This window comes from Wyeomyia smithii, chromosome 2 (assembly GCF_029784165.1).
Source record: "Wyeomyia smithii strain HCP4-BCI-WySm-NY-G18 chromosome 2, ASM2978416v1, whole genome shotgun sequence".
NCBI lineage: Eukaryota > Metazoa > Arthropoda > Insecta > Diptera > Culicidae > Wyeomyia > Wyeomyia smithii.
In genome coordinates, this window is record NC_073695.1 from 164,036,771 (window position 1) to 164,059,398 (window position 22,628).

At 38.0% G+C, this 22,628-nt stretch overlaps 1 protein-coding gene across 1 annotated transcript in view; it reads left to right on the top strand.

Annotated features, from left to right (window-relative positions):
* The first annotated feature begins 4,794 nt into the window (after positions 1 to 4,794).
* LOC129721525 (chromatin-remodeling ATPase INO80) overlaps positions 4,795 to 22,628 on the top strand; it is a 113,668-nt gene continuing 95,834 nt past the window's right edge. The window contains exons 1-4 of the mRNA XM_055674203.1: positions 4,795 to 5,219; positions 5,276 to 5,469; positions 5,740 to 5,886; positions 5,945 to 7,409. Coding sequence (XP_055530178.1) covers positions 4,958 to 5,219; positions 5,276 to 5,469; positions 5,740 to 5,886; positions 5,945 to 7,409 — 2,068 coding nt within the window. The 5' untranslated portion in view covers positions 4,795 to 4,957. The remainder of the gene's footprint in view (positions 5,220 to 5,275; positions 5,470 to 5,739; positions 5,887 to 5,944; positions 7,410 to 22,628) is intronic.

Genomic DNA, 22,628 nt, shown 5'->3' on the forward strand with positions numbered 1-22,628 from the left:
AATGTAGCACCAAGGCTTTACTTTGCTTTTTACGAGGCTGGCGTCACTGGTAGGGCTATCTGGTTACGAATTGCTACTACAAACAACTTTAAACAAGTTCGGAACTCAGCTTGGACGTCTGTCTGCGGGTTAATGTTTTGTGACATGTGATTGAACTGGACAGTGGACGGTTCAAGACCTCACATTTGATAAGAATACAAGACAGGCTCCAGAGGCGATTTTTTAATGGTAGAACCCCAGCTAAGACCTCCTAACTCACCGTATGGAACGACTGCATGCTACCTAAGGCGATACGCAAATAACGATATTGTATTCGTTCCAGTTTGATCAAATGTGTGTTTGCTGCGGAGCGGAAGCAGAAACACCCGTACTCAATTACAGATAATATTTGTTGTTTGGTAAAGCCTTATAAGGTCTCCTGAGTGGGCTCCTCACCATGATCCGGTTATTGTACAAAGAAAATTCACACTTCGTTGGCATTTTTTGACGTGAGACTATGTCTATCTGGAAGTTAGGTACCTGAATTTGAAAATCTAGTAATTCAACCAGGGAAAACCAGGAAAAGTGGTCAGGTTTAAAGCGCTTATATTTCAGTCATTTATTATCAGGTTATAGAGGTTTTGGCATCAATCGACCATTAATTCTTTTACGGCTGAATTTATGTAACAAAAACAACCTATTGTTTGAGATACACTATTGAAAAATTGGTTGTCTAAATCATACCGAGCAGCCAATCACTACCTCTCTTCTCAAGCACAGCCGACACTAACGAATGCAACCGATCTGACTTTGTAAACGATTTGTTGTTGTTGTTGTTGTTGTTTTACTCGAGGTCACTTTCTGTTTTCGATGCTTTTTTACATTCCTTACCATTCCCTATTCTTCTTAACTCCTCCCTTTTTCCAAATAACTGACGAAACATTGATATAAAAGGTACCATCCGAACATTTCACTCCATGATTATGATCTCATTCTCTGCTAGCTTGTTGAGCAGTACAGTAGTTTATTTTCGCTCCGTTCGTTTTGTACGTTGGTTGTTCGCGTTAGAAGCCGACGCTACGGTGAACCCTAATATGGGTGCATCAAAAACCTGTTCCAGTACGGGGAAAAGGCCTCGTCCTGACAATACGCCTGATCCTGCGGCTTAAAAGCTTTTGGCCAACAACAGATTCATTGTCCTGGAAAACGCCACGGATCCCGAAGTAGTGAAGAAGGAGAAAATCCCGCCTTTCTATGTGAAAGGCTTCCCGGAAGGACTACGTGAAGCAATTGTGTTTTATAAGAACAATCAGAAAAAATCCAATTTTTCTTAGTTTAATATTTGCTACGTAGCTTGGCTTGACCCCCACCCTCCCCCTCGTCACCTTTCGCCAAAACTGAAAATTCCCTCCTCCCCCCTCGAATGCTACGTCATTTATGAATGTTCCCCAAAGCAAAGTGGAATTCAATTGGGTTGTTGGTGAATAGTAGCATGCTAAGTTAGTGAATAGCAACATGCTAATAGCTAACAGATTTCTGATTTTTATATATCAGCTAAAAGAGTGTAATTTTTTGAGCAAAGCGTGACTTTTTGGAATTTTTATTATTGTCCTTCGATTTTTAAATGAAGAATAAAAAATCGCTCTAAATCGCTACAATGACAGTTGGTATATGGGTGAACCATACATAAGACATACGTAACACTCAGGAAGAAATCTTCCAAAAAAGTTGGTACAAAATGAACTACTCGAATGATACCACCCTGTGAATAAAATCACTGTTTGTGTAGTTCATGAAGGCTTTGTACCTGCGAAGCCCTGCATTTGTCTCGTTCCCACTCGAAAAATGCTGCATTGATTTTGTAAAAAACTTTTTGACAGTTTCGTAAGGGATTTTGTTGAGGGCTCGAGTAGAGCCGCGATGAAGAAAATTCATTCCGTTCATTTTCGTCGAGCAGTTCATACTGGTGTTGGTACCGGGTGATGTGGGGCAAAGAGTACCAAAAAAAATCGCCAGTGTTACGTATGTCTAAGTATGTGGTATAACCACATACATAAGACATACGTAACACTCAGGAAGAAATCTTCCAAAAGAGTTGGTACAAAATGAACTACTCGAAAGTACCAACCTCTGTAAAAAAACCTCTATTTGAGTAGTTTATGGAGGTTGTGTACCTGCGCAGCCCTGCATTTGTCTCGTTCCTACTCGAAAAATGCAGCATTGATTTTGTGAACAACTTTTTGACAGTTTCTTAAGGGATTTTGTTATGGGCTCGAGTAGAGTGCCTATATATAACTAGAGTGGTGCCGTGTCATCCAAAGTAACGCTGGTAACACTGGTAATACTGAACATCCTTTCTCTTTTCCCCACACGTGTTTAATAGGTTGTTTGCTCAATTGGCATGACACTGACAGATAATTTTTTTTCCAATTTTGACAGTGTCGCCACTCTATATATTTACGGGCACTCTAGGCTCGAGTAGAGCCGCGATGAAGAAAATTCATTTCGTTCATTTTCGTCGAGCAGTTCATACTGGTGTTGGTACCGGGTGATGTGGGGCAAAGAGTATCAAAAAAATCGCCAGTGTTACGTATGTCTAAGTATGTGGTAATACCACATACATAAGACATACGTTACACTCAGGAAGAAATCTTCCAAAAAAGTTGGTACAAAATGAACTACTCGAAAGTACCAACCTCTGTAAAAAAAACCTCTGTTTGAGTTGTTTTTGAAGGCAGTGAACCTGCGCAGCCCTGCATTTGTCTCGTTTATACTCGAAAAATGCTGCATTGATTTTGTAAAATTTTTTTGACAGTTCCTTATGGGATTTTCTTTGGGGCTCGATAAGGCCGAGAAAAAGAAAATTCATTTTGTTCATTATTTATCGAGCAGTTTGACAGGGCGAGGTACGGAGTACTATGGGGCAACGTGTACCAGGAAAAAACGCCAGTGTTACGTATGTCTTATGTATGTGGTAATACCACATACATAAGACATACGTAACACTGGCGTTTTTTTCTGGTACACATTGCCCCATAGTACTCCGTACCTCGCCCTGTCAAACTGCTCGATAAATAATGAACAAAATGAATTTTCTTTTTCTCGGCCTTATCGAGCCCCAAAGAAAATCCCATAAGGAACTGTCAAAACATTTTTACAAAATCAATGCAGCATTTTTTGAGTAGGAACGAGACAAATGCAGGGCTGCGCAGGTTCACTGCCTTCAAAGACAACTCAAACAGAGGTTTTTTTACAGAGGTTGGTACTTTCGAGTAGTTCATTTTGTACCAACTTTTTTGGAAGATTTCTTCCTGAGTGTTACGTATGTCTTATGTATGTGGTAATACTGTCTTGCTTACTATGCATTGAGTGTTATGAAATATGAAAAAAAAAACACTATTATTGATAAAAGAGAAAGTAAACAAAGAGAGTCTCTCAAAATTAGATAGGTCGCTTTGAAAAATTACGCGAGAATTGGGTTGTTTAGCTATATCAGTTTTTTATTATCATCTGAAAGATCTGCATTTTCTAAGTAAAGCGTGATTTGAAAAAAATTTCTATCGTTGTCCTTCGCTTTTTAAATCACGATTTAATACTGCTCGAAATCTGCTCGAAATCGCTACAATGACGGTTCGTCCATATATCAACTGTCATTGTAGCGATGTAGAGCGAATTTTTATTCTTGATTTAAAAATCGAAGGATAATGATATAAAGTTTTAAAAAATCACGTTTTGCTCAGGAAATTAAACTCTTTCAGATGAAATATAAAAATCGGAAATCCGTGAATAGCTAAACAACCCAATAGTCGAAAAATTCTTTACAAAATCAATGCTGCATTTTTCGAGCAGAAACGAGATAAATTTAACTGTAGGGCTGCGCAGGTACACTGTCTTCATAAACTACTCAAACAGTGATTGGAGTTGTACAGGACGAGGTACGAAGTACTATGTGACAACGTGTACCAGAAAAAAACGTCTGTGTTACGTATGTCTTACGTATGTGGTTTTGCTGTATTTTCGTGAATCGTTGAACCGATTACTGGGTTTCAGCAAATTAATCAATTCAATACTAGTTTACAGTAAAAATAAAATTACTGAATCAAATTCAGTAAATTTTAGAACTGAATTACAGCAACATATATTGGTATGTGGTGATGACAAAAACCGTTTGCTTTGACAATGAAGCTCACATAAAAGTACCAGGTTTTTAAGTTTTCAATAAAAAAAAGTTGTCACCGCAAAATTTATTCATTTATTTATTTCGTCAAACAAATGTAGACTACAGTTATAATAATACAATGTGATGTCGTTTTTTTTTTCGAATATATTTTACGAGTTCCTAATTGCGGCGACTGAGTGCATAAAAATTTATTGTGATTATAATTTTGTAGATTGCACGCGTTGAGAATACATTGTACCGCGTTGAGAATACATTGACAGACGTCCAAGCTGAGTTCTTGTGTAAAGTTTTTGTAGTAGCAATCCGTAACCAGATAGCGCTACCAGTACCGCCAGCCTCGTACACCAGCGAAAAAAAATGTATTGTAGCGATAAGGTCACCAGGCAGCGCTAGCGTACAAGTGATTTATAACGCAATTTACTTGAATCAAAATTTACTACGGAAATTTTGATCAATGTTGTTCTTGCTTGGACGTCTGTCTGTGATTGTATTCTTTCCGGGTTCTGCGTCACTTACATTTTTAGTGTAGATTTATTAATAAAATTTAACAGTGTACTAAATATTTATAGCAGAAACCCTGGCATAAACGTGGTGCTTTTTTTTAAAATTATATCAGGCAGCACTGCCTCTCGCTACCATCGTGTAAAGTGACAGTTCTATTATACTTGTAGGACCTGTTATTATGATAATTATAAATAAATATGCCGCTAGCTTTATGCGGCGGATGAAAATTTCAAGTATTATTCAGTGCTTTGTGAACAATTGTTTTTGCAAGTGTGTTTGTGTGGGCATAATCAAATGGCAGGAAATAACATTCATCTCGGTGGAAATGTTGGCGATAAAGAAATGGCGAAGCCCTTGCATATTCAACGTATCGAAGCAGCACTTGATATGAGACCTTTTTTGGCTTATGCTGAAAGGATTCTTGCCAAACCATTAACCAGCAGCGACGATGAAGATGATGATGATACCAGCGATGATGAATCCGACTCAGACTCGTCTAGCGGAAACATACGTAACTATAGAAAGTTAGCATTTGGTGTAAAAGCGTCAAAACAAGGTATTGATAACACTTTCTAGAGATTTTTTCATCTACCATATATAAATACATTCCAGAACGAAATGAAGACAAACGATTTCTTTATAATTTGACTTCCGTGGGTCCAGAGAGGCTGTGGTTACAAAATCTTTTACTATCTGATTCAGAATCGGAAAGTGAAATTTCGGATGAAGATGAGTACATTCGTGACATGCTTAAAAATCACCTCAGAGAGAAAAAATACCGAGGCAAATACTACAGCACTATGAGCGTATGTTTTGAAAGTATATTAAATAATATTATTAATAAGTAGTTGACCTCAAGATGCGATAGCCAGTTTTATGTTCTCGATTCTTGGCATAAAATGACTGAAAATGACAGTTAAACCGTAGCGTTTGCCTCGCTATTGTTCCTGTACACTAACAGTTGATCGTACGTGTTATATACATACACAGGTTAAATTCAAACAGCGGAATGAGGCTCCTAGACTTTGCTTTGACATTTTTACCTCATCAATTAACATGATTGACTTTGATTACAGAATTCTCAATATGGATATTATGGAACTGGGCTGTTATCGAATTACGACATGTTTCCAGAGCATCAGCGTTCTATCGTAGGAGTTCGGAAGCGAAGAATGAAACGGGTGAAGAAACCGGGCAAATTAAAACCTGGGAAGAAAACAATGGTAGGCAACAGAATGGGAGAAACAGATGACATTAGTATTATATTTGCTTTATTTATAGAGAAAAACTGAAGGAGATGATCGTGTATCTGAGCTTGGTGATATTGATTGGGAAGAGCAGTTGGCAGCGTTGAAAAATGATAATCAAGATGATATGGACTCAAAATCAGCAAGTCCGCTGGGAATAAAATCAAAACGAGGGCGCAAACCAGCTGCAAAAACACCTGAAATGATGGCTGCCAGAAGACGAAAAATCTGGCAATTAATGGCTAAAAAGGAATTAGGAAAACTGCAACGTGCCAAAACAAATAATCACAAAGATATGATAACCAACTGTCGTCGAGTAGCATCACTTTGCATGAAAGTGTCTAGGCAAAAAGCCATGCAATCACAAAAAATAATGAAAGAAACCGTTTGGAAGGCTAAAAGGCTAACACGTGAAATGCAAGGGTACTGGAAAAGGTATGATCGCGTGGAAAGGGAAACAAGAAGGCGCATGGAGAAGGAAGCTGAAGAACAACGAAAAATTGACATAGAAATGGTAGAAGCAAAACGGCAACAAAGGAAGCTTAATTTTTTGATTACGCAAACGGAGCTCTACGCTCACTTTATGTCGAAAAAATTAGGAAACGTGTCGAAAGAAGAACAGTTAAAAATTCTATCACAGCTTGATGAAGAATCAAACCCGAGACTAGCTTCAATTGATTGTTACGATAGTGATTTGATGAAGCAACTAGCGCATAAAAATGCATCTGAGGCATTCAACAGTGATCGTGTACGAAAGCAGCAATTTGGTAAGGCTGTTCAGCAAAAGATTCCGATCAATCAAAGAGTAGATGAGTCTGGAACAATTATTGATTTACCACAACCTACTATTTTCCGAGGCTGCCTCAAAGGGTATCAGTTAAAAGGGATGACTTGGTTGGCAAATCTTTATGATCAAGGAATAAGCGGAATACTTGCAGATGAAATGGGTCTTGGTAAAACGGTACAATCAATTGCATTTTTATGTCACATCGCTGAAAGTTATGGTGTTTGGGGCCCGTTCCTAATCATTTCACCAGCTTCAACATTGCATAATTGGCAACAGGAAATGGAAAGGTTTGTTCCGGATTTCAACGTCGTTCCTTACTGGGGATCACCGAATGAACGAAAAATTCTCCGGCAATTCTGGGAACAGAAAGATTTACATACTAAAGAAGCTAGCTTCCATGTGGTGATAACAAGTTATCAACTGGTAGTATCGGATTATAAGTATTTTAACCGTATTAAATGGCAGTACATGGTTCTGGACGAAGCCCAAGCAATTAAAAGTTCGAGTTCTGTACGATGGAAGCTACTTTTAGGTTTCAATTGTCGCAATCGGTTGTTGCTTAGTGGTACCCCAATACAAAACAGTATGGCTGAGTTGTGGGCTTTACTGCACTTCATCATGCCAACGTTATTTGATTCACATGAGGAGTTTAACGAATGGTTTTCAAAGGACATTGAAAGTCATGCGGAAAATAAAACCGGTATAGATGAAAGTAAGTTATATTCATTGTACTAATAATATTTTTTATATCGTGTTAAGTCTAAATGTACTATATTTTTATACATATATATTTCATTTCTATTTTTACATTCCACCCGGAAAGTTAATAATGTCGTTGCCAGATTATTCACTTGAAAAGATAAATTTTATCTATTATCGTTGTTGAGAAAAATTGGACTTTTTTGACGTAGAATTACATCTTACGGCAACATACACAGGGGACCAGTTTCATTACAGGAATCCAATTTCAAAAACCAAAAACATCGAGAGCGTCACAAAAATTGTCCATTTTTAACCGTTTAAAGCTCAGTCAGTTTCCAACCGATTTTCGTCATTTTTGCAGTAATCGATTGGAAAATCAACCAAGCACCCGTCCAAATGCAGAAGGTTGTAATCTGATTGTTCGAACGATTGTACTATTGAAAATTGTCAAGCCTTGTCGAAACGCAAATGTCGACCTCTGATTGGTCGCACAATGCTTCTTTCCCTAACAAGGTCGACAGAATATACCTAGTTGACTAAGAATGCGCGCTTTGTGTTTTATGTATAATTCATTCCATGATTGTGCCGATACCACACGGACGTTGGTTGCTGATCGTGAAGAAGAAAGAAAAGCCGGGTTTCAATCTTTGTCAGAGCGGATATCGCGCGCTATCTGGACCATGAAACATTTATGCGATAATTGAATGAAATTTGCAACTGCAGCAACCAGTCTTTTTTAAGGCTACTAAATGTATTTGGAAGAGCATAATGAATGGTTATTACTGAATTGCAACTTTGATTGTAGTTTGATGCTGCTGCAATTGCGCAGCAGTGTGTTGTATATTACGATTCATTAACACTGTGCATCACAAGCGGTATATGCGAAACAAATCCGATTGCAAACAGAAAAGCTCAGCAAATTCTGCTCACGACGCTGAGTCGGTTTTAGAAAATTCATAACACTTCATTAACAAATATGTAACGTCTTGGAGAAGACGGTTGTTGCTTGACATCACAGCATATTTGCGACCCTTATATCCGATACGAGAACGGGAACATCTTCTTCCTTTATAAGGCAACAATAGGTTGACAAGAGCAATGTAACAATTTACTTGAAGCAGCAAACGTACGGCGGTCGGAACTTTGCGGCAAGTGTAATAGTAGAACGTTTGTTGTAATCCGCCAACCGGGAAGCAACCGAAAATGTTTCTCTTTACAACGAGGTTTGACCTGTTGTGACAAATTTCCTGGCTCCTTTGTCGCTTGCCTCTGGTGCCATCTCAATGATGATACATTTGTTGGCAGGTACACAGTTGACGATAAAATAATGCGCTTTAACGCTCAAATTTCGCTTATATACCGACAAACTGTGAGCAGCGTAGCCCATCCTCTTTGTTTCGAACGTTGTAGAATGATATAACTGGAAATAATTTTTCCAGTTATCCCATTCCACAACGTGCGAAAAAAATCTTTGTCAGAGCGGATATCGCGCGCTATCTGGACCATGAAGCATTTATGCAATAATTGAATGAAAATTGTCTTTGCAGCAATCGGCGTTTTTCAAAGCTACTAAATTTATTTCGAAGAGCATATTGAATGGTTATCAATAAACTGCAACTGAGGTTTAATGCTGCTGCAAATGTACAGCAGACGGCACGTTCTGCTCACGATGCTGAGTCTATTTTAGAAAATTCACAACTCTTCATTAACAAGGGTGTAACGTCTTGTAGAAGACAGTTAAAGTTCAACATCACAGCAGAATTACGACCTTCATACTCATGTCTACCATCGGCAATATCAAACACGCAATAATCTGCTTCCATGCGACACGGGAGCGGGAAAATTTTCTTCAACCAAGCTGCGCAACACGACACAAAACATGTTATTTTGTTGCTTCAATGAGAGTGCTATCGGTCCGGCTCGACAGAATGTCCACAAGAAATCATTTTTGTACACCCGTTCGTAGAAACTGAGGAAAAACTTTAGAAACTGAAAAAAGAGGTGGAGCTTATCAAATGATCGCTCTGAGCCAGAATGAAGTCACATATATTTTTCAAGTTATATCATTCCACCACGTACGAAAATAATTCATTCCTATTTTCATCCCTATACAAGAGCCTGTTTTAGTCGAAGCCGCTCATAATAGTTCTGAACAGCGACAACAGCAGTCCTCCCTTAGCAGCAGCGGGAGCAGTGCAGTGGGTACCATCGATAGCGGATAGCGGCCACAACTGTTGCATGGCAGCGGATAAGCGTAGCAGTTTCAGCGGATCTCAGCATCGATAGCAGCTGGGCCAGCAGATGCAGGTACAGCGGATACCAATGGCAGCGTATAGCGGCCACAACTGTGGCATGGCTACGGATAGCGTTGCAGTTTCTCAGCAGTTGGGCCAGCGTATAGCGGCCACAACTGTGGCATGGCTATGCCTAGCGTTGCTGTTGCAGCGGGTATATCAGCATCGATAGTAGCAGGGTCAGCTGATGCAACGACACTCCCTTCACTAAAATGCTGTTTCAGTGTGGTAGCGGGCAGCATCAGCAGCAGGCTTGCATGAAGTGAATACATCAGCCAGCAACTTTCTCTAAGGCCTCTGTTATAGTAGACGCGAAAAGCGGCGCGAACCGATTCGCTCGGCCGTAGGTTAATGTACAGCTCTACTGATGGCTGTACATTAACCTACAGCCGAGCGAATCGGTTCGCGTCTATTATGGCAGAGGCCTAATGGGAAAGTTGTATCATTTTGTTCAAAAGAATATTATTGTCGGTAATATTACAGAGGTGCGATTGCGTAAATCCGATTTTGACTTGAACAATTGTTCTTTTGAGAACAAATAAAACACTTATTTGAAGAGTTAATAGCTTTTGGTACCAATAGCAGTATAGTGACAGCCAGGCCCGGATTAGAGGGGGGACAAAGGGGGCAAATGCCCCGGGCCTCCCGATTGAAGGGGCCCCTAGTCTTAGGGCGACCTTTTTTTTTTGCTCGTCACCTTCCAGAACGTTACCTCTAAATGTATTATGAAAAGGGGGCCTCACGAACAAATTTGCCCCGAGCCCCCATCACGTTGTCAAGATGAATGGGGTTATTTTAGGTTGGTCTGACAAGGCTAAGTACTTGGGACTAATTCACGATAAAGAACTTATTTTCAAAGAGCACATTGAAAGTATACAAACAAAGTGCATCAAATATACGAGATGTATATATCCTCTCATTGATATAAATTCCAAACTTTGTTCAAAGAATAAACTTTTGATTTACAAACAAATTTTATGACCGGCAACGCTTTATGCTGTACCAATCTGGTCAAGTTGTTTTTAACAAGGAAGAAAACGCTTCAAAGGATTCAGAATGAAATTCTGAAAATGATTTTGAAGCGTCCTCCTTTGTTTGGTACACTCGAATTACATAGACTTACTGGTGTTGAAACATTAGAAGCTATGTCAAATAAAATTATTAACAATTTTCGACAAAAATCGTTGCAATCCTCAATTGCTACGATAAGCTCTTTTAGTAGCCAATAAGTTAGCAATTAGGTTAGTTGTTAGTTTACTTCCCTTTCTTGACTAGTAGGTTTAAATCCCTACAAATGATAAGTTCTAATTGCGGAAGCAAACAAATCCTAACAAATAAAATTCCAATTTTTCCAATAGTGTTGAGAAGTCACCTGTTTTGATTGGACACACATATTATTTACTAACATTTATCATAAATGCTTCTAAAAAAGCTCCAGTGACTAGGAGAGCTAAGAGAGGCTTTTAAATAGCGCTCTCGATTTCTGGACTCACCTGGGTCACTTATGCGCCGCTGAATGCGCCGCGTGATCATACTGACTGTTCTACTTTTAAATGTTTGTTATTTTACCTGGACAAAATTGTGCAGTAGGGTGTCCCAAAAAAAAATCGATGTTGAAAAAGTCATGGTGCTCAGCCTTAAATTGAAAGATAATGTTATTTATAGCATTTTTGTAGAACATTTCGACTTTCTAAAAAATTGTTTTCAGGGTGCCCAAACGTGATTTATGAAAAAATGACTTTTTTACGCTACAAACCCACTCTTTTGCACTTTTTTCAATTCTGTTCGATTCCTGAATTTTTCCATATATTTTTTAATTTTTGTAGGGTTGTTTTTGAATATTTTGCATCAGTTCAGCATTGCATTCAGTTATTTGACTCCCATAGCCTATTAAGCATCGAAGAAAAAAATATTTTTTTAATTATTTTTAGATAAAACCACTTCAGAACACAAATAAAAAAAATCGATCTAGGACTGAAATTTTCATTGCAAAGCGGGATTCATAACGAAAATTTACATGAAAAAAAGATACTTGATATCTTATCGGGGAGCTGAGATATTGCCATTTTTTATGTGATGGAAAACTATGCCTTTTAGCAAATATTTAAATAACTGTTTTATTTTGGGAGATAAAAAATAACAATGTTCAGAAAACAAATGCATTTTTAGATGGCTGATAACTTAGTAGAAGGTTAAAAATTTGGAAAAATCTGCGAAAAAGTTAGAACAAAAATTTTCATTTTAGTGCTCTCTAATAGAAAAAAACTCAACTCAATTTTGCTCGTAATATGTATGGAATAGAAACATGATGTCTTCGGTAAAGTTTCTTGTTTTAAGATAATCTAAAACTTTGTCGAAGACACATTGCGTCCATCTTATTCTGATTAAAAAGTAATTTTTTTATCTCACTCATTGGTGAATTGATCACCCATCTTTCTACATTGAAAGATGCATTTTTGAATATCCTGAAACTTCTTCGAACATACCTTATGGCTATTATCAACATTTGAATCACTATTTAGGAAATTATTCGCACAAACGGCAAAATAAAACACTGTGCAATGGAGATTCTGAGTTTCAGTGGCATTTTTGAGAAAATGCATAGTTTTCCATCACATATAAATCCAAAATCTCAGCCCCCCAATAAGATATCAAGGATCTTTTTTATACAAATTTACGTTTTGAATTTACGTCCGCTTTTTAGTAAAAATTTCAGTTCTTGATCAAAAAATTTCTTTGATTTGAAGGGTTTTATCTAAAAATTATGAGAAAATTCACTTTTTTGTGATGTTTAATGGGCTCTGTGAGTCGAATAATTGTAAGCGATGCTGAACTAAACCATGCAAAATATTCAAAAAAAAAAAAAACTCACAAAAATAAAAAAAATATATGGAAAAATGTAGGAATCGAACAAATTTGAAAAAAGTGCAAAAGAGTGGTTTTGTAGCTTGGAAAAGTCCTTTTTTCCTAAATCACGTTTGGGCAACCCGAGAACAATTTTTAAGAAAGTCATAATTTTCTACAAAAATGCTATAAATAACATTATCTTTAAATTCAGGGCTGAGCACCTCGACCTTTTCGAAATCGTTTATTTTGGGACAACCTAATGTGCAGACTTTCGCGGTTCTTCGTTTCCGCCTTAATCAAACACAGCAGAAGGCTGTGTACTAGTTAGCTTACTATCTATTTGTATTTTATCCCTCGGTAGAATTGTTCTTTTCCGGGTTCTAGCTAAGTCAAAGTGACAGAACCCTGGAGGTTATTCTCCACAAAAAGAGGGGGGGGGGGCGTTACATTGTTTTTTAATTCAATACATGATACCACAGAAGAGCTTGAGTTCATACTCCAACTAACCTCAAGCTATACCGGGCTTACAACACTCACTGGGTAGAGGAATTACCCCGGCAGCACACTTTTTTTAAAGATAGTATTTCTACCAATTTATCGCTTTAACTTACCTCAGATTGAATCCCTGTGATTGCTAACAAAATAAGCAACGAATTGCAGAACAGCGACAAAGTATTTTCATATTTTTACAAGAATAAAAGCTTAAGTTACACTCTCGAAACGGATCGGCTACAGTAGCGTATGTCCTACAAAATTATTACCCAAATGGAAATACATATTTTTGCTGAACATTTGATTTAGCCATAGTTCAAAATAAAAACGCTATTCGACCATTAACGGTTTTTCAAGGGTCAGTTTACTTTCAAATATTTATCGTACGCAAGAATACGCAGATAACTATTTTATTTTCTGATAGCACGTCTAACCTACTTCCAAAAGATTATTAAATCATTAGAGTTTTTTCGGTTGTTTCAATGAAAAAAATCTTTTGCATGGAAATTCATACTTTTTAAAATAACTTAGGTATTTTTGAATATAGCGTTTTGCAATCTTCGGCAAAAATATAAACCCATACAAATCGCACAATTTTTATAAACTTTAAAGTGCCCCAAATATCAAATACAATCACTGCACATATTAAATATATAAAAACACACTTAACTGTTGCTTTCCAATAATACTCTAGGGGTGTCGGGTTTACTCCCAGTGCCAGGTTCCTTTTACAAGAAAACGTGAGGCTTCTCCTCTAGGTGACAAAAATTTCCAGTAATTGGTATGATATTTGAAGCTTGAATGAGAAGCTTGAGAAGAATACCGCTATGAAGAAGGTTAAAGTTCCACGTATTTCGGTAATCGTTGCAAACATCAAAGATTTTCGAACAAAAATTCCATCGTTCTCTCAGATACGAAAGCTAATTATCAAGTTGGCTGCCGAGGCGAAATTCATATTTTGACATACAGTATTTGACAAAAAAAAAAAATCCAAGTTTGATTCTTAAAATGCCAAAAATGAGAGACCGTTTCGAAAGATCTATCAAATGATTTTGCAACAGAATCACTTGTTTTTCCCCAACCAAGTAATTTTGATAGAACGAATGGTAAATAAATGAAATCTAAATAAAGCAGGAAAATTACTTCGTACATTTTGGTCGTACCAAAGTAAATAATTTGAAATAAATGAAAAAACACGTGTTTTTTTGAACGTATGAATAAAGTGAGAAGAGTTCAAGAGATAAGAAAAAAACACAATTCTCAAATAATATCAGAATACCCAGGTTCATGGTCATGGAACACGTAACTGCCGTGTGCCAGCAAAACTCAGCTAATTGTAGTTTTGGTAGTCCCACTCCCGAGAAGATTGAATACCTACAACAATCCATGCTGCAGTTATTACTCGGTTCGTTGAACACTCGGCCGCTTTGTTTAACACACGCACTGTTTCACTCCCGACGAAGCTGGGTTGTTCTTCTAGCTCAAGCACGATTCAGAAATACGGCTTTTAAACGTTACGGTAGCACACTTCTTTTCGTACCGGCAAAACTTCGTTTCCCGATCATAAAACGCGTGTCGAGCTAGCTGTGGTTCGTTCCTTTGGCGTCGTACACAAATTACGTAACGCTAAAAATCGAAATTTCAGACCCCCTCCCCCACTCTATGTAATGATAGGTAACGTTCGACATGACCCCCTCTAAAATTACGTAACGCTGATCAACCTGACCCCCCTCCGAAATCTTCAATTTCGAGCAAACATCACAGTTACGTAACTGTCTCTACTATCCCCCGCCCCCCCTACGTAACAATAAGTAACGCAGACTTAGCCCCCCTCGCCCCCCCCCCCCCTTCATGCGTTACGTAATTTGTGTACGATACCTTTCTGGCCCGCATAAAAACGTCACAACCAGTTCACAACAACAACCACTCACAACTACGCTCGACTTGGGCCGTTAATGTTGTCCCCTTTTTTGATACGGGAGGAAAAAAGGACCTACTCTAACTACACACGCGATACAATTTTAAACGATGATTCACAAACTGTTTTCTAACATAAACAATTAAATAAAATCTAACACAAGACAAATTCATTTTTTCTTTTTTCCTTTTTATCCCCATAGGACCGTAGTGGTCGGGGTTACATTTAGCACAAAACAAATTAAAACTTAATCCAAAACATGTAGTGGTGAGTATGTTGCTTGTCACAACAAATAAAACTGAAAAAAATAAATAAAAACAAACAACTCCGGCGGATTTTGTTTGAGCGAAGCGTCCTCCGGAGTCCAAAGTAGGCACGATTTCTTACCATAAGGCGTCGATGAATTTCTCTGCAGGCGTCGTTGTCAGCACCCACGTACACAAACTCGTCTACCACCTCGATTTCATCACCCTTAATATAAATTCGTGGTGGGAGGTTGATACTGTCTTCTCTCAAACCTCTTCCTCTCATGTACTTAGTCTTCGATGCGTTTGTGGCCAGTTCGTCCGGCTTCAGTCTTAAGTCTGATGTACGTCTCTGTCATCTTCTCAAGGGTTCGTGCTACGATGTCACTGTCATCGACGAAGCCAAAGAGTCGCTCTCTTCAACCTCCTGGAGGTCAGGGGCTGGGATTCTGTCGATATTTACGCGTACACCGAGTTCTACTACCACTTTGTCGTCGTCCTCTGCTACATCGCCGTTACGGTGCTCGTCGCAGTACTGCTTCTACCTTTCAATCACCTCACATTTGCTCGTGAAAAGGTTACCGTTCAGGTCCCTGCACATGTCGGCTTGTGGCACATAGTTTTTACGGGAACTGTGCCGCTTCTCGTAGAACTTTCGTGTGTCATTCGCACGTAACAGTTGCTTAATCCCCTCGCGATTTCGTTCTTCCTGCTGGCGCTTCTTCTACTGTAAGACCGAGTTAAGCCTGTTCCATGCGCGTCGATATCGTTCCATGTTCGCCCTCGTTCGGTGTTACAGTATTCTCGCTCGTGCTGCATTCTTCTCCTCCACCAACTGTTTACACTCGTCGTAAAACCTGTCGTTTCTCCTGTTCGGAGCCATTATACCAAGTGCCGCTATAGCAGTACTACCGATCGAATGTCCCTCCAGCCAACTTCAAGAGCAGTTGCGCCAAGCTGCTTTTTCGTTGATAATGCTTCGGCGTTCTGTAATTGCTCGATGTTTGGTCGCGGTGGGCGACTTTGACGCGTGTTTCGCACCGTCGAAAGTGTTGAACGCATGTTGTTCTATATCGACAGTACTATATGAGGTAGCGTTTTTTTACATTCAGTATCAATAAGTTTTTCCTGTATCACATGTAGAATGTAGGGTAGGGAACGGCTTAAGCAGTGGCGCCTATTTTAATCAGTCGAAGAAAGTAGGCCCTAAACTCCTGAATTTTGATCAATATCGACAATTTCAATGTAGAAACGAAGACATTGATTGTCTAGCTGTCTTACGAATATGAGAAATACCGTTAACCACAAATAAATCGCACAGAAATCACCATTCGAAACAAATCGACCTTTATTGCAGCCATTCAGGAGCCACTTCGGGTGTTGAAAAAAAACGCCTGAAAAACAGATGGAAACTGCTTAAAATAGGTTCGGGGTGATTGGAATAGTGTCCCTCGATTGGTAACTTTAATTGATTATTGTTAAAGTTTGCTAACTTAGTTTACCAACCTGAAAACAAGTTCTAAAAGGAAAAAAGGAAGAGAACAGATTGATATACTTCTGTTTGAATTTCACCCAACACATTTCGAGTATTTTGTCTCAATACACAGGCGATTCCTAAAGCTGCTTAGAATATGTTCCCTACCCTATATAGTGCTTTTTCGATTTTATCATGGTAAAAAAATGGTAAAAGTAGTTTTTTGCGAAATGATAAAATAGTTTTTGTTGGATACAATTCAAATTAATGATATTTTGGGTAAAATAATGTACTATCATAGGTCAACAAGAAAAAAGTTAGTTTATAATATTGTTCTCCATAGCATTTTCGTGAACTTTCTCAAGGAAACTATGCATGGAATATTAATTTGATTTTATTCAGCATGGTAATCCTCCTACCCTGTCGTCCGGGACGGTGTAGCTACACCGCGAACACGAATTCGCATTAATATCAGTACGATCGTAGCGCTGGCCCCGCAATTGTCCTGTATACTTAACAGTTGACTGCGAGGTCTGTGTATAATAAACAGAATGTCGAGTTCCGAGTCGGAATGTAGCACCAAGGCTATGCTTTGCTTTTATTCTAGCATAATTAAGAGAGACTCATGCTTGTTTATATGAAACTGTGGATATTATTATTTTCGAATCGACGTTCCATGAACAATAAACTGCTCGGCAATATAAGATTTAAATAGATCTTCTTTTTTTTGTTTACACAACATTTATTTGACACGGCACAATACAAATTAATGTTTCACGGAGCCAATCAACCCTCAAGTGCCCAGTGCCGCCTTTAGACGGTCTTCAGTTGAACCTCTTAGAAAACTTCAATAACAGGGCTAGTAGCGGGTCACTTTTTAGTGACTTTGTCACTATTTTGAGCCTAGTCACTAAAAAGTCACTATTTACGCTAAAAAGTCACTTTTTACGACAAAATGGTCACTAAAGTCACTTTTTTATTAGCTTTAAATGTATAAATTAACTATTGTTGTATTGCAACATACCTTAGAAAGCTTGCTTCTCATTTACAGAATATTTGGACAGTTCGGTTTGTAAGGCATTTTTGTTAAGTTTTCCATCATAGAAGTTTCATGCCAGGCAATGTTTTCAAATTTCTCATCGAAGTGAACAGTGCAGAATAGTTACAAACGAATTGTCTAAGAGCTGCAAAGGAATGTAAAGGTTTATTCTACAAGCTACTCGCGTCTTTAATCAGTGTTGTGCGTGAAATTACGTTTGTAGTTTGACTGCTTGTCTCAAATCAACTGTTCCTCCTGGTTGAAGTGGATTAAAAAATTTCGAGCTTATATTGTGCATAGTCCTGTTTAGGTCTCAATTCGTAGGGTTTTGCTTTCAATCATCCGAACCTACCGGTGTTTACCAGGAATCAATTCGAAATTCCATAATGATAACCCGTTCTACGCATATTTGTCCCATGCTCCAGATCAAGCAAACGAGTGTTTAGTGGGACGAATTTGATTAGAAAATGTCAAGTGGGTTAAATATGCGTGGAAAATCATTGATGGGACAAACAGGCTTAGTATTGTTTTTGCAGATTTTCGGAACGAACAATGCTATTTTTAAAATATTTTGAAAAACCTCTCCCTTAGTTAGCTTAACCAACTCCAAACGCTTTTCGAAGCTGTCACAGGCGGCACGGATTCCAAGATTTCATCCCAGATTTTCTGGATAACCGCTTCAGAAGCTGGAAATTTTGTAGAAAAACCTAAATTAATCCACCTAGCGATCAGACCCAGCCTTTCTCATTCAAACTTATTATTCGTAAAAATAGATTTACATGGACGCTTCAATCCAATAAAAGTATATTCACTCTTTGGGTTCTAAAATATTGATGTTGTAATTGAAGTATAAAATATGAAATTTGACGTAATGTTAGTGCTTAAGAAATAGCGAAATAAAAGAAATGACTTTTAATTTCGAACAATTTCATCACGAGCGATACCTGGAACGTTCAAATAGTACGAAACCGCATTTAAATTATGTTGAGTCCACGTATATTGATCAAAGCAGGTATAGTTTTAAATAGTCTTTGATTTTCTTTCGCTCCATAACTTTTGAACCACATATCAAGTTGTTATGAAGTTAGTTTTTCATAAGTTTAAGAGATAACTCATTCGTATGACGCTAGTTATGTTGAATAAGTCGTGTAATCTTTGAGATAATAGACTCGCTGTTTTAACAATTTAATATATAACGGTTGCTTAAGTTCGATTATAATCGAATAAAATGGGAATGTATAGAGCAGTCGAATTATGAAACCACTTGTTCAATAATAATTCATCAGTTAACCCTTAGCCCGTTCATCTGATTTCAATATTTTTCAAATCGGTTGTGTAGTTTCTGAGATAATGAAGTTTCGTGATTTTTACATTTCGATACATTACAGACGAAGTTACAGTCCGATTACAGTTAAATTCAATAGGGTGTTATGAGGCAGCTGGACCTCTCATTTGACACTAATTTCGTGAAAATCGGTTCAGCCATCTCTGAGAAAAGTGAGTGTGCTTAAGTAGTCTTGTAAATATTTTACTTTTCATAGCTGGGTTTCTCATTTTGAAACATAACAGGCTATTACTTTGCCTCCGTCCGTTTGCAAAAAAAATCAATAGGGTCTTATGGGGCAACTAGACCTTCCATTCGACACCGATTTTATGAAAATCGGTCCAGCCATCTCTGAGAAACATGAGTGAGATTAAATAGTCTCGAGAATGCGTTTCTTTCCATAACTTTTGAACCACATGTTCAATCTTAATGAAATTCAAAAGTTAAGGGTTTTTTAGGTAGCCCGTTCATTTGAAATCAATTATGTTCAAATCGGTTGCGTAGTTTTTGAGATATTGATGTTTCGTGATTTTTACATTTTGATATATAACCTCTAAACTAGAAATCCGATTACAATAAAATTCAATGGCGTCTTATGGGGCAAATAGACTTTCAATAGAATTTCATTTGCAATTAATTTCATTGAAACCGGTCCAGCCATCTCTGAGAAAATCGAGTGAGATTGGGAGAGCGTTACACACGCATATACACACACATACAGAAAATTCTCAGCTCGTTGAACTGAGTCGAGTGATATACGACATTCGGCCCTTTGGAGCACTTTTATACCTTTAGTTTTTTCAGTGATTGCTATACCTTTATAGGAGAAAGGCAAAAAGGTGCACATACACACGTACACACCCATACACAAACATATACGCCTATTCATGCATATATGCGGAAAATGCTCGATTCGTCGAACTGAGTCGAGTAGTATATGACATTCGGCCATTTGGACTTTTCTACCTTTTAATTAGCCAGTGATCGTTAGGAGAAAGTCAATATGTTTTCTTTCATTATGTGATTTCACATTTTTATGAACAACGGACAAAGTTACAATCCGATTACAATGAAATTCAATAGCAACCTATGGGGCAACTAGACCTTTCATTTGACACTAATTTTGTGAAAATCGGTTCAGCCATCTCTGAGAAAAATGAGTAAGTTTAAACAACCTCAGGATAACTTTCGAAATTTGAAAGTTAATGGTTCTGGAGACAGCCCGATCATTTGAAACCAGTTTTATTGAAATCGGTTATGTGGTTTCTGAGATATTGAGGTTTCATGATTTTTACATTTTGATACATAACCTCTGAACTAAAAATCCGATTACAATGAAATTCAATAGGAACCTATGGCGCAACTAGACCTTTCATTTGCAATTAATTTTATGAAAATCGGTCCAGCCATCTCTGAGAAAAGTGAGTGAGAAAAAAAAGTTGCACATACACACACACACACATACACACATACACACATACATACATACATACAGAAAATGCTCAGTTCGTCGAGAGGGGTCGAGTGGTATATGACATTCGGCCATTGGGACCACTTTTATACCTTTGGTTTTTCCAGTGATTGCTATACCTTTCTAGGAGGAAGGCAAAAAGTTTATTGAGTTGAGATCAGGTGAACTTTACGGCAATTTATTTCTATTCAAGTCCCTCGAATTGTCCCTATACCAAACTTGAGTCAAGTTCGCAGTATGCGCTGATGCGCCATCTTGCTGGAACATATGGTAATTAGCTCTGATGAGTTTTCGAAGACACGGGGTAACGTTTTTTTCCAAAACTACCGTTTTATAATAAACAGCATTAAATTCGGCGTCTTTGTAAATGAAAATCAGAGGAAGTTTACTCGCTTGCAAATTGCTCCCGAGACCATCACTAAAGCTGTACTCTGCAATCGAGGAACACTCCTTTAGAACTCTGAAATGTTGTCTCTTGCTGCTGCCCACATTCGATTGTTTTGTGTAACCAGTCACACTCCAGAACAAATAGTTTCTCATCAGAAACAATGAACTCGCGAACAGCGAGTTGTGAAAGTATCATTTTCACTCTATCGAGCCTCTTTTTCTAAAAGAATCGGCCAAAATATTGTGGACCGATTCAATAGATATGCTCAGATGGGTGGGAATTGCAAACTGAACGTTATCATTTCGCCGGACACGCTTCCTCACATCAGTCACAATTTTACAACTTGCGGCATCCTTGCAGATCGTGGCCGACAGAATTTTCAACGATCCCCCAAAGAAAATGTCTCCTTGTATTTTTACGATGGTTTAATAAACGAAATCTCGCCTAGCTTCACACGATTTGAGATGTTTGAATATTGTGCAAGGGCAGTCACTGACCAAAAATCGTTTTACTACGACTTTCCGGATTTGTTGCTTCGCGCATCAAGAACTAAATACAACTGACAGACCACCAACACACCAACGCGTATTCGAGATCGAGAGTGCATACATTCGTTCACGTACTTTCATTAACACTTATAACTCGAAAACTTCGAATATATTGAACAAGGTGTTATTACAACCATTTCAATGTGAAATTATAATACAGATTTTAGTTCGACTTTTTTGCTACGAGAACAAATCATTGCACATCATATGTTCTAAAGACATAAATTTCAGATAAAATTTAATTCATTTATGGTTCAACAATAAATTTCAAAACCCTTTTTTGTATATTTTTGGTCACTATTTAGTCTCTATTTAGTCACTATTTTAATGAAAACAGTCACTAAAGTCACTATTATTTTACTCCAAGTTCGCTACTAGCCCTGCAATAAGAACTTAAAAAATGTTTATAAAGCTTCATAGTGATTTTTTCGAAGTCCGTCTAAAAATTAATTTAAGCCCTAGAGGGTTAAATCTAATGCCATATGGTCTAAAATATCTTATAAGCTAAAGGCAAATTTGTTATCTTCGCTGCCGACTACGAGCTGAAACTAAACCTAATACTAAAACTAACATGTTTTTTTTATCCAAGATTCGTTTCGCTGTTAAATGGGCACCTTGATGCTCTTGAAATAGCTATAAATATGTTGCATGTATGGCAAGTTTCGCTGAGCGAGGATATCACGAACTGGCACATAGCACATAGCAGAATTCAGCACACACCCAAACCACGTGTTCAATGTCTTGATACCCCAATCCACAAACGCAATGATTACTGCTCGCCAGCCCAATACGCAGGAGATGTGCATCTAACCCGTAGTGGTTGGACATAATCCGAGACATTATGCGAATGAAATCTCGTGCTACATCCAACCCCCGAAACCAAGGTTTTGTTGGAAACCTTGGGGATGACGCTGTGTAGCCATCTCCTCAGTTCTCCCTTATCCCACGAGGCCTGCCAGTTGATAAGTGTACTCTGACGTGAAAATTTTAAAAATTCATTGTAGGCAATTGGTGTGTTGTAAATATCACCGTTTGTTGTGCCCACCTTAGCCAAAGTGTCCGCTTTCTCATTGCCCGGAATGGAACAATGAGAAGGGACCCACACTAAGGTAATCTGAGAAGATTTTTTCGGATAAAGCACTCAGATGTTCCCGTATTTTTCCCAGGAAACACGGAGAGTGCCTTACAT